This window comes from Centroberyx gerrardi, chromosome 3 (genome assembly GCF_048128805.1).
Source record: "Centroberyx gerrardi isolate f3 chromosome 3, fCenGer3.hap1.cur.20231027, whole genome shotgun sequence".
Classification (NCBI taxonomy): Eukaryota; Metazoa; Chordata; class Actinopteri; order Beryciformes; family Berycidae; genus Centroberyx; species Centroberyx gerrardi.
In genome coordinates, this window is record NC_135999.1 from 5,736,633 (window position 1) to 5,753,228 (window position 16,596).

Sequence of the window (16,596 nt, forward strand, 5' to 3'; positions counted from 1 at the left end):
TCGACACAGAGAAAGCATTGTATCACCTTCACAAAGTAGATGGTGAAGTAGACCGGCTGCCGTCCGGTGCGGACGTAGTAGGAAATGACATCAGACAGGAAGGGCTCCTTTTGCCTCCGCGAGTTCGCCTGCTGCTGTAGAAGAAGATAAAACAGTCATGTGAAATGAAACTGCCTGCCTGCACTTTGTTGTAGCCACAAACTCCATTTGGTCACACTATTTGGGTCGTATCAAGTGAGTATAATGTGTCACTAAAAGGTCAAATACAGTTATGTGAAAAGTAGTCTATAGATATTCAGTGTCTGGGTTAGGGTTAATCTTAAGGTTCAGGTTTCATAGTCTGTAGTGATGCAGCAAATAGGCAAGTGACCTTTTGTTTAACATCTACTTTTATAACCCGAGTAGCAACTATCCACATAAAGTGTTACCCTCCATTTTTTGTTTGGTAATTTGCAGCTAAGATATTTAATACAGAATAATAGAATCACCTTTTTACAAAGCTTATGACATTGCTATATATAACTTGAGTAGAAAACTTGAGAGTTGGAATCTGACAGCATTGTCAGCATTACTGCTGTTAATTAGAAGAAGATAGCATCCCATTAGTAAAGAGCTTTAGGTTATGAATAACATTAATTTACTCACAATCACTCTTGCTTTGTGCTACTTCACACGTATTCTGCTGAATAAAAGACCCCCAAACTAAGGCAAGACAATATTATTCTACTGGTGAACAGGAAAATCTTTTTTTTTTTCAACTTCTCATAAACTATTATAACCTTTCACAAATTATTATTTTCCACCGCATTTATTTAATAGATGTTCTTCTGCATATTTCCCCCCCTCTTCCCTTAGGCTAGGTGCTTGTGATACTCAAGACGTCCCAGTATTGAGTATTGATGGACCACTCACTGCTGTTGTGGTTTCAACGAAATCAACAGAGGCTTATTTATTTCCCTCACACACTAAGAACTGTTATGCAACTTCCTGTGTTTCAACTTATGCAAAGCACTGTAGAATGTGTTTTGTTTTTAAGTCATACAGAGGAAATAAACTACAACACAGCACATCGCATCCCACCATGTGATGTGAAACTAGGTATTCAAACTAAAATAATCCAGTATCCAAGGTGTGTGAAGCATTTTTCTTTCTCGATGAGACATATCTGGTTACTATGCCTGCTGTGAAAATGCAGTTTCTTTTATATTTGTTTTGAAGCGGCACCGTACCATTTTAGCTAGCTTGGGAATCATGGAGCCCAAGCTCTTGATGTTGCAGTCGTACCACGGGTCCACCATGCCCAGGTAGGAACCGAGAGAGCAGGGATTCTCCTTGGACGGGGGGAAGTTTTCCTAGAAGAAAAGGAACATAAAAGTGGAACCGAAAATACGTCAAGTGTGGCAAGTCACCAGCACATCACTGAGGAAACCAGACAAGGCTGAGGGTTTTGGTTTTGTTCTACCCTCCTGCCAAATACGAGACTGAACGATTTAACACGCGACGACCAAAGTATGAGCTGAGCTTCTGTCACGACTGAAGTCATTCATCTGTTGTCAAGAGTGTTGACTTTCACACAGAGTGATAACCTGATGGTGTGCAGATAAGGGGAAGCGGTCTTACCTTGACAGGGGAGATGGGTGCTGGATCCGCACTAACAGGGATGTAGTAAAACTGGAGGTTGACTTTCATTGTCAGAAAAAGCCGCCGCGCTTCCCTTTTCCTGCAAAGGCAAACCGAAGATTCATGAGAAGCCCGACGTGCGTGTCGCCATGTACGCTTGTTTACGTGGTGCGAAAATCCCCGCAGCGAGGTCTTGTGTTTTGACAAACAATTTTTGCAATAGAGGAAGTGTTTACAGTTCAGCTTTCTAAACTAGACATCAAAGGAACTTAAAATAAAGTGATTTAAGGTAACACACTTCAGTATTTAAATGACGTTATTCCTCGTATATGATATATTCCATCCATCTTGCTTCATAAAACTGTGACGAAAAACTATTTCCACTATGCATTTAAGGCACCAGCCTCACAGACCCAGATGTCTTGTCAAAGTTGGAATAAGTTCCTTAAACAAGAGGTACTTGAGATGCCTAATGTCCCGCCATAATCACTGTGATATATTAAACATAACCACTTATGCTAATTATATCATTAATTAAGCTAATTTATGCATTAACTAGCAAATATTTCTACATCAACATACTGGTTTTCACATAACACATGGGTGGTATTAATATGAGTTACGCAGCAAGGCACTCATCTGCTCTATAGGAGGAACCTGTGTGTATTGTTCTTCACTTACTGTGTTCACAAGAATGTGATTACACACAGACAGACATACAGACAGACAGACGCCACCATGACGACAATATCCTGCATACCATGTACCAGGGTGGCAGGACAATAACAGATCTCCACTGGCAGAAGTTTTTGACTATGATGCCGGTCGCTCACCTGAGGAAGTAGAAAGCCTTGGCCAGGCGTCCCAGCACCCTGTCGTCCCCCACGGCGACTATCCTGGCCGTGAAGTGCCTCTGCTGCTTGGGGAAGGGGGTCTGCATCCCGCTGCTCCCCGCCCGCCTCTGCAGAGTCGCCCCTCTTGCCCCTGCTCTTCCCCCTCCCCCTCCCAGACTCCCGTGCTCCTCCAGGGTGTCCTGCATCAGCGCCATGCTGTCCTTCACCGACGGCCTCATCTTGATGCCTCCGCGCCGAGTCAGCTTCACGGACTCCTGCTCACTGTGAGACGGAGGAGGTTCACAAGCGCAAGCGTGTTCATGAGCAAAAGAAGTGATGCAAAAACACCCGTGCGCACTCATTGACTCACACTCAGGCACTAGACTTACTTCTTGCTCTGCTCCCCTGATGAGCCCATGCTGGAGGAGTCCAGGGACGAGGTCGGGGACGGGTCGGCGCTGGGGGGCAGGTCCCTCTCGATGCCGCTGTCGTTGGACAGGACAGAGAGGCGCGGCATGTCGGACGGCGTCAGGTCGCTGGGCAGATCGCACAGCAAAAAGTCGTCCTGGTCCTGGCTGACGGAGAACTGCTCCGACATGGAGCTGGAGCGGACGCACCTGGCCAGCTCTCTCCCTGTGGAGAACATCAGGCATCGTTTACATGCAAGTCAGGAGTCGACGCTCACATGGAGCAAGACAGCAGAAACCGACCCAGAGGCCATTACACACACTACTGTCTCAGTAGCACTTGCTGTGTTTATTCATTGGAAGCGGTTCACGTCAAATCACTTCATATGGGCTTGGAGCACACACACACACTTGGCAAACTTATGCCCCACCAGAAATGTTTTCTCCTATCTGTAACCGTTTTGTTATGCAGCTGCAGGGCGCGCATTAGGCCCGCTCTTCCCCTGTGACAGAACTGCAGTTCAGCAGAAGGGAAGGAAGCACGAAGTACCAAGTATGACTTCTCCAGTGCCTCCGTCTGTAGAATCTATTCACCATCGCACCAGGCTGGATAGCACACATCGGGCCAGCTCCTGCCTTGTGATCCCTCAGGATTCAATGCTCGCTTAGTGCTGAACGCAGCAGTGCAAGGGCCACAGACCTTGTGCTTTATACGATGCTAATGCCCCTGACAGGACAGAGCGTATGTTTTTTAGTTGTAAATCACATGGGCCATCAAGCTATCAGGGGTTTCATTGACTATAGCAAACATTGAATATTTACACTTTCTACTGTGACACCTCCAGCTGTCCTGAGGTTAAGAAGACTCATAATGTACACATGACTCAATCACACTCTAGCAGCCTATTTTACAGTTCCAGTGATTTAACTTGAATCTGTTCAGTTTAAATCAGTTTGGTTCACTCAGTAAGCCCAGGTCAGAGGCAGTTCAACTTAAAGGTCAAATCCTGCCTCAGATACTTTTACACTTGCAGGTACTTTCCCTCAACCTGCCTTGTCAACTTCTTCTTCAGTTAGTGATTTCCTATGTTTCCTATGTTTCCTATGAATGAGTTCAGACAGAGAACGGGCATGAACTTGTCTCTGTTAATCAAAGGTGGTCAAACGGGCTTATAAATATAGTTAGCTAGCCAACTAGTTTGTGAACACTGAGGTGTGTCTATGCTTTTCTCAAAACCCAACATGTCTTGTGGCTGCATTGCATTCTGGTCTATTGAGACTACCGTTTGTGGAGAAATTGGTCTCTCTGCCTCTTCTACAGTGGATTTCTCCCTGTATGATTGTTCGTGCAAAATGGTGAGTCTAGAAAGAAGCTCTTGCTCTTTGATTCTGTTTACTGTTGATGTTTTAGATCACTGAAATATTTTCTGCTATCAAACTCCATTGTAGCTGCACTGGAAATCTCTTTAAACAGTGTTAAAGAGTTTTAGGGTGGATTTTTCCTTTAATTCAGGTTTCACATTTCAGTTCAACTCAACTTGGCTCAACTCAATTTGCTTTCAGTTCAGTTTATTTCAGTTCAGTTCAGCCTATTTCAGTTTGGTTGATTATCTCCTCTAGACTGTCACTAGACCCCCCACACTGCCCCGAGCCACTCACAGATATCCTGATCCTCCGTCCACAGGTGGAAGCTCATCTCTGGGTTGGGAAGAGGGCTGTCACACAGTGATCCAGAGGACAATGGGTCTGCACACACACATACACACACACACACACACAAAGGAAGAAAGAGAGAGAGAGAGGAAGAGACCAAAACTGTCACAATGACACTCAAAACAATCCTCCCCTCACTTCCTCTCTGTGAATACTTCTGTCCATCCCTTCAGCTTCCCAGCTGGGATGAAGGGGGAGCGCGTCCATCGGATGGATAGCTGTTATGATAACAGTAGGGATAAGCGTGGATGTCATGGAAATAGATATCCGGAAAAATACGGGACAACTGACTCGACTGATTTGGCCATGGAGGAAGCCGGTAGTAAGGAGCAAGGTCACATGTTTGATCCCAACAACAGCCAATGTGTCCATCAGCAGCCATGTGTCCTTGAGCGACACACTGAACTCACTGTAAGCCATTCTAACAGTATACACTAAATGCCTAAAAAGGAAGTTCTAGCTCAATGTTCTGTAGCAGATTGGAGTTTCAGTTTTAAACATTTTCAGAGGAGAGCTGTTCTGGAAATAATCTCACTGCTTGAGTTAAACCTCAGTGGGCGGAGCCAAAGCAAACCGCAGTTTTTCAGAGTGCATTATAAATGGCAAACCTGAATGGCAAAGAAGGAACTGCAAAAAATTAATGAATGGCAATGACTTCTTTTTTCCATTCATTCATGACCATGGCATTCATGATCTTTGAAGGTCATAGGCTAGTATGGCTAGTTTGAACTTGGAACTGAGGTACTGTGGCTCCGGCCCCTGAGGTTTTACTCAACCTTTCCTTGTCAGAAAGCTCTGTCCTACCTGAGTGCGTGGCGCTGAGGATCTCCCTGTACAGCTGCTCAAGGCGGCTCTTCAGCGGGCCCCCCTCCCCCCTGCCGCCCTCCTCCACGCTGTGCTCCAGAGTCGCCAACACTTCCTGAAAGTACGGTTCCACGTCTTGACCCATGTCCTGTCACACACACACATGCACCGGCGCGTGCACACATACACACAGGAAGATAAACACACACACAGACTATGTATTAATAGCAAAGAGGTGAAGGGTCAGTCGTGTGTGTGTGTGTGTCCTGTGGAGGTGTTACTTTAGGACCAGTGCCAGGAGACGCTTCCACCAGGCAGCTATAGCTCAGGGAACACAGTCTTCATTGAGGATGTTTCACATGACACGTACTTATGAGACAAACCTGACAAATGTGCTGCAGTCTCACCCAAAACCCAACATATTCTATTAATATTGCTTTCATCATGCACTAAAAACAAGCCCATGACCCACTTTGGGTCAGAACAGTGTTGCATGTATAAGGATTATTCTCTATAAGGATCTTGGAAGGATGTTAACATCAAAGTAAACAGTAAACTCACATTTTAGAAAGATAAAGTTAATAATTAAACATAGGGAATGCTCAGACTTGCTCAAAATACAACAGACAAAATGGTGAGAATGGTCGAAAGGTTTGTCAGGCGACAAAAGAGATCAAGCAAACCTGAGGTCAACTGATGAAAGTGAAACAGTGACAACGCACACAGACAGCAAAAGAGCAGTGACACCAACAGATATAGAAGACCATGAGACCACACACCGCAAGTAGAATAGAATAGAACAGAACAGAATGAGGTAGAATAGAGTACAGAGATAGAGGAGAATACAAAAGACGAGAGAGAAATGAAGAGGAGAAAAGAAGTCAGTGCAACTAAACAGTATAGAGCAAAGTGCTGCTTCGAGTAGAAAATAGACTTGAGTAGATTAAAAAGGAGAGGAAAACCAACTCCACTGACCTTCAGGGCCTGAGCCAGTTTAGGGCCGTGGCAGCGCTCTTCTCCCAGAGCGGCCTGGACGGAGTGCTGGAGCACGCTGCGCATGTGATCCAAAGGAGTGAGGAACCCCCCTGACCCGGATCCCGACGCCTCGATGTCAGCCAGCAGCACCTCTCCCAAGGAACCGGAGAAGACCTCCGGGTCGGCAAACACAAAAATCCTGGGGGAATTCAAATGAGACGCTTGACTGAAGCTGGATTTTGACAGCAATGCTATCAGTTCTATCTATATCAATGTTGAACCAAAGGAAGGTGAGATGATGCAAGCTAAATTGAGTTGGTGTGGTTCATACAATGAGTCTGGCCTAGTTGCACTTAAGTTAGAGCGAGGTTAGAACGGGTTTGTGAAGATTGCTGGCACTCCTTTAGTGTTTAGAGATGTGCCACTACTGAGTTGAAGTCCATGCAAAGAGCAATGAGTCTGACATGAGTAAATCTAGAGAGAGAAGTAACTCCATTTAGAACATTTAGTGAATTAGTCATCGACTGGCAATCATTTTTCTCGGTCCAAAAATTGTGTTGCTCCATGGACTTTCTCACTCCAATTGAGCCTAATGACAGTGACGTAAAGGAGCATTTCAACTAAATAGAATGTATTATATATATAAGACACTATAGGAAAATCTATTGTTCTATCTTCTATGTTCTATAATGATCAACAAATATGACTATAGCACACATTAACTATTCACTAATATTAAAATGAACAATATCACAAATATTTCAATTAACACTATTTTCATTATTTCAAATATACAAATCAAAAAATATATCTCAAAACTCGATACGTTTTTTCTTTTGGCTCTTACACTTCCCTCAACAGCTACTGCTGTGGTGCCCTTGAGCACCTTGATGTGTTTGGGTTTTTTGCAGTGGATGTGTAATGACAGAGTGAACTCCCAGCCCATATGACTGCTGGTGGGGACGGTGTGATAATCTATGAAGGTGAGCCAGCAAGTCGGGCCTACAGCTTCAGGTTCAGGTTTCAGTGGTTTGCCGAAGCCTTCCACTGTGACTCCATGAAGGAGTATGAGGAAATAAACTTCAGTAAATCAAATCTTCAGTACCGCGAGGCTTCTGCGGAACACACAAACAGGTATATCTATCAGCTGACTCACCTCTCCTGAAAGGGGTAGTGCTCATTTTTCAGGCTCTGCTCTGCTACGACCATCCTCTGATACATCAGCCCTGTGGATCACACTGGCATTAAACGACAGTACTTCCTCATACAGGTTGCTCAGGATGCATTTACGGTTAATTGAATACACTTACATGGACAGGTGAGAAGGAAGCTCAAAGGAATAATAACATAACAAATGTCAACACTATGTGATCATGGGTGAGTAATGTTTTGGCTGAGCTGTGGGGATTCATCATTGCGGTGCATTACAGTACATCACTGCACCATCATGACAAGGAATCGATATCATTATCACCACTTTTAATCAAAGAGCAGATATGCGTAGAGAGGCGGGTCTGAGCGAGAAAAAGAACTCACTCATCTCCTGCTTGTAAACTCCCATGCTAATCATGTGTGTTCAGATAGTGGCTGAACCAAATCTAGATATCTATTTTCTATTTGCTGTTGTTATGATGATACACTAGTTATGTTGACTCTGTCAGCAGACTGTAAAATGACTAAGAATTAATAACTTGGTAATCATCCATGTGTATCATAAAAAGTAGCAAATGAAGCGATGAAAGCAAGTTAAGAACTATAAAAGCAAAGCATGAAATGGACGTGAAACATAATTACACAAGCAAAGCAAGTCTATAAATGTGAGTGTTTTTAAAGATGGGACTGATTTAGCAGCCTAAGCTCCTCGGGCATGTCGCTCCCTGACGGCAAAGGCCCGACCGCCTCTCGTTTTGAATCCAGACTGCGGCGTGGGCTTGAATGATACCTGGATTGGAGCGCTCAGTCTTCATCTGTCTGGTGTAGCTGAGGCCGACGGTGCAGTAGGGATGGGGGAACGTCAGGAGTCGCTTACAGAAGTCGTAAACCCGCTTGTACAGCTCATCTGGAATGTAGGCTGTCTGGAATATCAGCAAACACACACACACACACATACACACACACAGGGTACAGTCAGTCACATATCGGCGTCCTCAAAACCTAACCACTACATACCATTAATCCTTTCTCGCAATCGGTGACTGATGACATGATGATGCCATTACTGTTTGTGGATATATAGATATGTCCACTTCCTTGTTTTGGCGTGTTCCTGGCATATAAAATACTGAAAGCACAATACAGAAACTCAAACCACTAAATGCCTTGACCATTCTATTATAGCACTGGATATATATATATCTATAAGTGATTTACAAATTCCTACATGCATGCATTCAATAAACAATGGACAAAAGAATACCTTGAGGCAGTTTTTCCAAGACAAATAAACAGACTGCAGAGCTGATTTGGCAGAATGAGAGGTTCTTAAATTTTATGGCCAAACTGAGCTTTGCTTAGCTTTGCCCTGGAAAGAACCCAGGCTCATTGGAACATATTGCGTCTTCTGTACTGTGGTGCCCCACTAAAGACAGGGCAAACACTAAACACAGCCCAATTTGGGTCCTGCTCTTCAATTTAGGAAAGTGGACAACATACCTGTATCACGGCATACATAAGTGTGTGGAGCAGAGGGATGATGTATTTGCGACAGTCCAGTCGCTCAGCCTGCAGGCAAAGCACACGCTAAGTCAGGACTCATGGTGATGATCAGATTGATGACTATACATTTTTGCAGTTATACACTAAACCAATGGGGTTCATGGATTCAAGCATGATGAAACCATGGCATTGATAAAGTACCTTCTCCAGCTCCTTGATCACCACCCGGACCAGAGCTAAGCTGTTGGCAGGGTTGTTCTGAACCTTCTTATGAAGTGTCCATCTCAGCATTCCTACACACACACACACACACACACACACACCATTAATACACTCATTTCACCATTTCCACAGCACTAAACATAAAACACGCTGACTCAGACTGTCACACTTTTCTCCATCACAGTGCCAATCCAAAATATGGTTGATGACTAACGGCTGAACAGCCCTCAAACTGCTGACACGGCACAATATTCCACTGTATGATGTCACCGTGAGGTTTTGGCTGAGCTGTGAAATATCTATTCTGGGTGGAAATGTTTAGGAGATAGACAGTTTCGGATGCAGAATAAACAAAAATAAATGGGAGTCTTCAGCAGAGGAGCAAGTCAGTTTTGAAAATAGTCATGGTACTTTGTTCATGTTTAGTCATATTAAACCATTTTGGGTGTGAGTGCTGTACATCATCTGAGAGTACACCGCCTCTGCTGCCTTTAACTATGAGTGTACGCAACACTCAAACCTGCAGTCCAAAGATAAAGAGTTTTGAAAACGTCATCTGAAAATTTAAATGAGTTATCATTCCTTCATCCTTCATTGGAAGGATCCACATATTTCTACACTACACAAAGACGTTTTGTACCATTAGTAAGTAAATAAATAAGTATGAAGTACTGTACCTTTGTTGTGGCAGGCGGTGGGCTGCTGGCTGTCCTGTTCTTTGGGCAGCACAGCCTGGACGCTGCGGTAGAGCTCCGGCTCCGGCACCACGGGGGCGCAGCCGGCTGAGAACAGGGTTCACAGGTTGGGTGTTAAAGGCAGAGGTGTGGCCAAGTCAACTTTGCTCGAGTCCCAAGTTCGGCTCAAGTCTTGAGGCACAAGTCACAAGTCAAGTCCATGTCATTAATGTCAAGTTTCAAGTCTAAATGTAGAACAGCAAGTCAAGTCAGAACAAATCAAGAGTCCAGTATCAATTTAATATCTTAAAGAAAACTAAATATCTAGGACTTTTCAATGCAATATGGTTTTAATAGGATAAAAACTTGGTAAGAGCATCATGAGTTTGATTTCTATAATCAGTTTCAACTAAAGTTTCAACTTCAATCATTCCATACAAATTCAGAAAACAGAATTTAAATTCAGTCGTCTGCTGGAACAAATCTCATCACTTTCAATCTAAGTCATTTACACAAACACAAGATCTTTTGTCAAGACTTTAGAAACCTTTTCAAGTCATCAAAGCACAAGTCAAAGTCAAGTCCCAAGTCAGCAGAACCCAAGTCAAGTCAAGTCTCAAGTCTTCTCTGCTTGCATCAAATCAAGTCTCAAGGAACTGGGACTCCCCATCTCTGGTAAAAGGCTATCATGAACATGACAAGGTTTTGCTAAAAGTATCAAATCTACTGATTTGGCTTAATGCATTACACTTACTTGACCCAGAGAATAACGTAAATGCAATTCAGACAACCAACCCAAAGTCTACATATAAGCCGTTGACTACATAGATGATTTATGAATTCATTTTGAGACCAGAAGTCAGGTAACAAATGACTGGGTATGTTGCTGTGTGTGTGCGCTTGTGCCTGTGTGTGTTAAGCGTGTGTCCGAGAGAGAGACACTTCATCTATTTCTGTGTATATAGTTGCGTGCATGAGTACAGCGTGTGTGTATCTAAGTGTCTGTTTGTGTGTGTGTGTGTGTGTGTGTGTGTGTGCACCTGTGGGCTCCATGCTGCGCAGACTGCTCGAGTTATCCCAGGGGGCCTTGTTGGTCATGTCTCACATTCATGGCGGGCCTAACGCCTATAGACAGGGGGAGGAAAAGGACAGGAGGTGTCATGACAGTTAGTCACAGCAGAGGCCAAACACTAGGTGGGCAGACCGTCTCCCCCTCTAGCTGTCGTATGATGGGTGACAGTAAATGCAGATAGATGATTAATGGTGGAGATGGATATCACTCTTAGTGTCAGTCTTACTCTCTCTGTCTGACCGCTGACAACTGGCAGCAGACAATAATGTTACTGCGTATCTCTATCTATATGTCTCTATTTCCATTTGTATGTCTGTCTGATGTTAGGATAAGAAGTAAAATTGTCTCTAATATGTATGTAATTACTGCTGGGGGATTAAATGGAAACTTAGATATCAGGGTCTACCCACCTACACACCTGTCAGCGCTCACACACACACAAACTATAACGCAGACAGATAAATAACAGGTGGCAGAAGGTGCAGCGGTCCCACACCAACCTTTGCCAACGGTGGTAAAAAAAAGTTTCCTATAAATAACCTCAACATACTTCAACTTTCTCTCAATCCGCTGCCTTCATCCCATGTCCCACACAGTTAGTTTTTTAAGTGTAGATGAGTCATCTCTCGCACCTCCATGACAAAAACCAAAATGACTCAGAGTGAGGAGTGTAGCTTGAGACAAATTCATTGTGAAAACTGGCCATCTCTACCTACACAAAAGTAATTCCCGTGGCATGCAACAACCGCTGGTTAGTTTCAGATCCTTCATGAAAACACGAATATATCCAACATATATGAAATGTGAGACCATCAAAACCACAATGAGGTCTGACTTTAAAATTGCCACAGGAAATGCAATTTAGTACATTGACTGTGCCACTGAGAAAAAAGTATGATAGATGCCTCTCACCTCTACACCAACATAATGATAATAAATTATCCTTATGCAACCTCTCCTGGACTATAAGAGACTAGAGCTTACCAAGCAGAACATGCAATATGCTTATTCTTATAAGTGTAAAAGAAACGACAGATCAAACAGTTCATCTATACAGTGTGTCTTACCATATTATAAAGCGCAGAGTTACAGTCTTCAGAGGCTGAAGGCTTCAGAGGAACAAATCAAATATTTCCAAACAGGCTGAAGCCAAACGTTTGGGATTTTTGGAACCGGTTAATCAAGACCATTCTAACTTCTTAGCCACAGCATACCATGAAGACAGACCGCTTACACAAATAACATTCAGTCTGCATCTCCGAACCTCGTCTGTAGCACAACAAGAAGTCCAAGCAATACCGAACCATCTAGTCCGGTAAATGCCCATCAGTAACAGTTACCAGTCAAATCTTATAGCAGGTGTAAACCAGAGATAACATTACGTAAACTGTCTTACCCTCTCCTGTCCAGGAAGGAACCAAATAGCTCTGCTGGTCTTTTACATCCACATGCTATACTCAATGCACTGCAACTGAAGACTGAGAGACAGGGAGAGAGAGAGAGACAAAGAAAGAGAGAGAGAGAGAGAGAGAGAGAGTAGCGAGCGAGTGAGGAGAGCGAGTCATTGGTGAGTGTATTTCCTATGTGTGTGCAACGAGGCAATGAGTGAAGTAGCGGCAGGCTCCCACAGCATGCCGCTCTGTGTGTGTGTGTGTGTGTGTGTGTGTGTGAGCGGTGTTAAAGGGTAGGCGATGAGAGAGGAAAGCGAGGGGGGGGGAGAGTGTGTGTGTACAGGTGTTAGAGAGGGCGACAGAGTCATAACCTGTCTGAGCCACGTTCAGCTGCCTCACTGTGTCGGTCAAGGCTGAATGCTTCTGTTTGCTTCCTTTTCTGGACTCCTGAGTCACTACAGGTTTCTGCATTTCTCTCACTTTATACTCTTGTTGTTTTGCTCTCCTTTATGCCCTCTTTCTTTTCCTCCCTTTCTCTCAACCCTCACTCTCCCTCTCTCTCTCTCTGTTTCACACACACCCACACACACACACACACACACAGAACACACACTCTGCGCTGGGGTCATTCCAGAGGCAGTGTGCGTACAATGAAAGGATTTAGTGTGATGGATTTAGCCTTGATCCCTCTAAGAAAAGCAACACTATCAAAAACAGCAAGTTAACAGCGCTGCCTCAGCAGCTGAATGCTGCCTGTTTGACCACAAGTTTCCTGTTGCCTTCAATGCACTCGCCCTCTATGTCTCCCTCTCTCTCTCTCTGTGTCTCTCTCTGTGTCTCTCTCCCTTTCTCTGTCTGTGTCTCTCTATGTCTCTCCCTGTCTCTCTTTCTATCTGTTACTTATTATAATGCACATGCTTTCTCATGAGTGAGTCTATTTCTCTTCCTCTCTTTCTCTCTCTCTCACACACACACACACACACACACACACACACACACAGTACCCTCGAAGAATGCACGTACACATGCATGCATGCAAATACAAAGACACACACATTCACGTGCGCACACACCAACACACTCACCCACACAGACACAGCCTTGCAAAGGTCCTGTCAATCTGTAGCTCACCAACAGTATGTATAGAGCAGTGTAGGAGCTGACACACACACACACACACACACACACACAACTTCCTGTCTGTCAGAATGAGTGGGCAGACAACGCTCTATATTTAGACAGAGAGACAGAGAGGGGGAGAGAGAGAGAGTCCAATGAAAAGCCTTAAAATAGACACAGAGCATCATTCACAACTCTGTCACACTTCCAAGCCACTGACTTGGAAAAACCACACCCGGCAGAAAGTATGATGCAGAGAGGGAAGTCTGTCAAAACAAATTAACCGGATTGACAGGGAGATGGCAATATGGTAATTGTGTGGATGAGGCGTCAATGTAGCTTTTTGAATTTAGTTATTTTTAAAAGTGAAATGACTGCGCTTTAAGCACAATTACAAGTAAGTAAGTAAGTAAACTTTATTTATATAGCACCTTTCACAGAGCAAAGTCACAAAGTGCTTCACAGGAGTAAAATAGTTAAAATAAGACCATCAAATAACAATAACAACAACAATAAAACATAAAAACAAAGGACATAAAAACACACAGAAATACAGACACAAGAGGCTAGACAAAGGCCAGTCTGAACAGATGAGTCTTCAGCTGCTTTTTAAAAGTGTCAACAGAGACCGGAAATCTTAAGTCCAGTGGAAGAGCGTTCCACAGTTTAGGTGCCACAATTTCAAAGGCTCCATCACCTTTTGTTTTGAGCCTAGAGCGAGGGACAACCAGTAAGCCCTGGTCAGAAGACCTAAGTGACCTGCTGGTAATGTAGGGATGGAGTAGGTCGCAGATGTACACAGGTGCCTGATCCATGCAGGGCTCTATATGTGATTACAAGAACCTTAAATTGAATCCTAAACTTGATGGGAAGCCAATGTAAGGAAGCTAAGATGGGTGTGATGTGAGACGTCCTGCTGGACCTTGCAGCAACGTTCTGGACCATTTGTAGACGGTCCAGGGATGACTTTCTGAGGCATGTGAAAAGGGAATTACAGTAGTCCAGGCGGGATGATATAAAGGCATGAATAATCATCTCCAACTCAGCTTGTGACACAACAGACCTGAGTTTGGCAATGTTTCTAAGATGGAAAAAACATGTACGGGACAATGACTTAATATGTTGATCAAAGTACATAGCCTGATCAAAAATAACACCAAGATTTCTAAGGTTAGACCGTACAGTTGAGGAAAGGGACCCAATACACTGAGCAACCTTGGAAACGATACTGTCTGAAGCAATAATAAGAACCTCAGTCTTGTCTGCGTTAAGCTGTAGAAAGTTGTTGGCCATCCAGTCCTTAATGACAATCAGACAATCGTGCAAAACAGACAGTTTGTCAGTCTTATCTGGCTTAAAAGAGATGTACAGCTGAATATCATCAGCGTAGCAGTGATAAGAAATACATTTAAATTTGCTAATAATCAGTCCTAGGGGAAGCATATATAAAGCAAATAAGATAGGACCCAAAAGTCTGAGAAAAAAGGCAATTTGGATATAGGCCTATAGTTTTTGGGCAGGGATGGATCAAGGTTAGTTTTCTTTAGGAGAGGCTGAACAACTGCATGTTTAAAATAAGATGGGACACAACCAGATTGCAGGGAGCTATTAATAATAGACACCAGGCCTAAGTAGACCTAAGTACATTTTTAAACATAGACGTTGGTAAGATATCTAAGGGGCTTGAAGAAGTTTTCATCGTGCCCACCAGATCAATGAGGTCTTGCAGGGAAATGGGAGAGAAGCAGTTCAAAATTGACGGTTTTATCTGAGGTTCTTGTTCGAAGGTCCACATGCTTGTCCATCAGGGCCGGCACCAGGGTTTTGGTGGCCCTAAACAAGAAATATGTGGCCCTATGACACTAAAAATGACACACTCGCAGCTGAGCAATTTCCTTGCTTACGGCAGTCGTCACATAACAAAACTTATGCTGACTTCATGCTTGGTATGAAACTGTAGCCCCTTTCATAACAAGGCAATGACTCAGGTAAAAGCTACAAGTGGTGGTGTGACAGGGTCTAACCAGGTATATAAAACTATTCCAAGCTTACTCAGAGGGATATAATTGTTGACAACTGTCTTGTGCAGCACAGTGTGATCTATCAAGAGAAAAAAATGTATATCATGCAAGGTTAGCTAGTTAACTGTAAGCCTGTGTGCGCGGATGTGTGTGTATAAAGCTCAAAGCTGGGTAACCTAAATGTAATTCAGTTTCATCAGTATCATTCAGCAACAATATTATGGCCTAGTTTCTCTTCCTGTTCATTATTACATTCCATATTGAATCCTGTATGATTTCATTGGAATAGTAGATCTATACACTCATCCACAAGCACATCCTCAAAAACAGTCATATCAATGCTGTGTGTAGCTATATCAAAGTGAGCACAGTAAGCACACTATCAATAGATGAACAAACATTACATAGCCATCTAAACTGAGTGAGAATAGAAAATCCCTTCAAGTGTCTTCTACATTTTTCTAAATGACTTATTTGTGGAAAAGTAAAATATGTATAAAAACTGCAGGTACCTGATGTTACTATTAGATGTGTATGTGCCCCAAGTAAATATTTTGGCCATATTTGATAACAGATTTATCAAATATTAGAATTATGTGGCCCCATGATGGACCACGGACGTGCGGGACCCTAAATGTCCATGTATTTCTTGCACAAAGGGTGAATCTAATCTCCAATTCACTAAGGCTCTCTGCACACACACACCAGGAAGTGGAAAAGGATTTGAGCTTAAACTGTTAAAAACACTGTACGTGGGGAAAGTTGCACAATAGCTGTCAACTATTAGACTCACACAAAGCACTTACATCATTGCAGCTGAAAGAAAGTGGTTCGCTCAGACCGAATAAAAGGCAGATAACATACAATGCCTGTACACACAAACATGCTTGTACTGTGGTAATGTACACACAATATGTGAAAAAAAAAATTTGCAGTGAAGTGGCGGTGCTCAAGTGATACACTGAAGGAGGGGTGGAGCGCGTTAACGAGGAAGTCAGATAATCTTGGAGCTCAATCACAGCTCCACAGGCCACCAATCAGGCTCAATCCTTTGAGCTCTCTTTCCAGTATTGGGACTCTCACAGCAGTG

The 16,596-nt window shown here is 43.5% G+C and overlaps 1 protein-coding gene across 2 annotated transcripts in view; it reads right to left on the reverse strand.

The window, feature by feature from the left end:
- The window catches only part of pik3r6 (phosphoinositide-3-kinase regulatory subunit 6), a 28,761-nt gene that overhangs the window by 5,084 nt on the left and 7,081 nt on the right, over positions 1 to 16,596 (reverse strand). The window contains exons 2-15 of one of the 2 annotated variants that reach the window (XM_078282607.1): positions 10,944 to 11,028; positions 9,907 to 10,011; positions 9,209 to 9,300; positions 9,005 to 9,073; positions 8,295 to 8,427; positions 7,509 to 7,578; positions 6,353 to 6,551; positions 5,378 to 5,525; positions 4,520 to 4,606; positions 2,843 to 3,086; positions 2,454 to 2,735; positions 1,621 to 1,720; positions 1,230 to 1,352; positions 27 to 131 (exon numbers count right to left, since the gene is read on the reverse strand). In XM_078282607.1, the coding sequence (XP_078138733.1) occupies positions 27 to 131; positions 1,230 to 1,352; positions 1,621 to 1,720; positions 2,454 to 2,735; positions 2,843 to 3,086; positions 4,520 to 4,606; positions 5,378 to 5,525; positions 6,353 to 6,551; positions 7,509 to 7,578; positions 8,295 to 8,427; positions 9,005 to 9,073; positions 9,209 to 9,300; positions 9,907 to 10,011; positions 10,944 to 11,001 (1,815 nt within the window). In that variant the 5' untranslated portion in view covers positions 11,002 to 11,028. Of the gene's footprint in view, positions 1 to 26; positions 135 to 1,229; positions 1,353 to 1,620; positions 1,721 to 2,453; positions 2,736 to 2,842; positions 3,087 to 4,519; positions 4,607 to 5,377; positions 5,526 to 6,352; positions 6,552 to 7,508; positions 7,579 to 8,294; positions 8,428 to 9,004; positions 9,074 to 9,208; positions 9,301 to 9,906; positions 10,012 to 10,943; positions 11,029 to 16,596 lie in introns of both variants that reach the window. The other variant, XM_071922546.2, reaches the window with a different exon arrangement.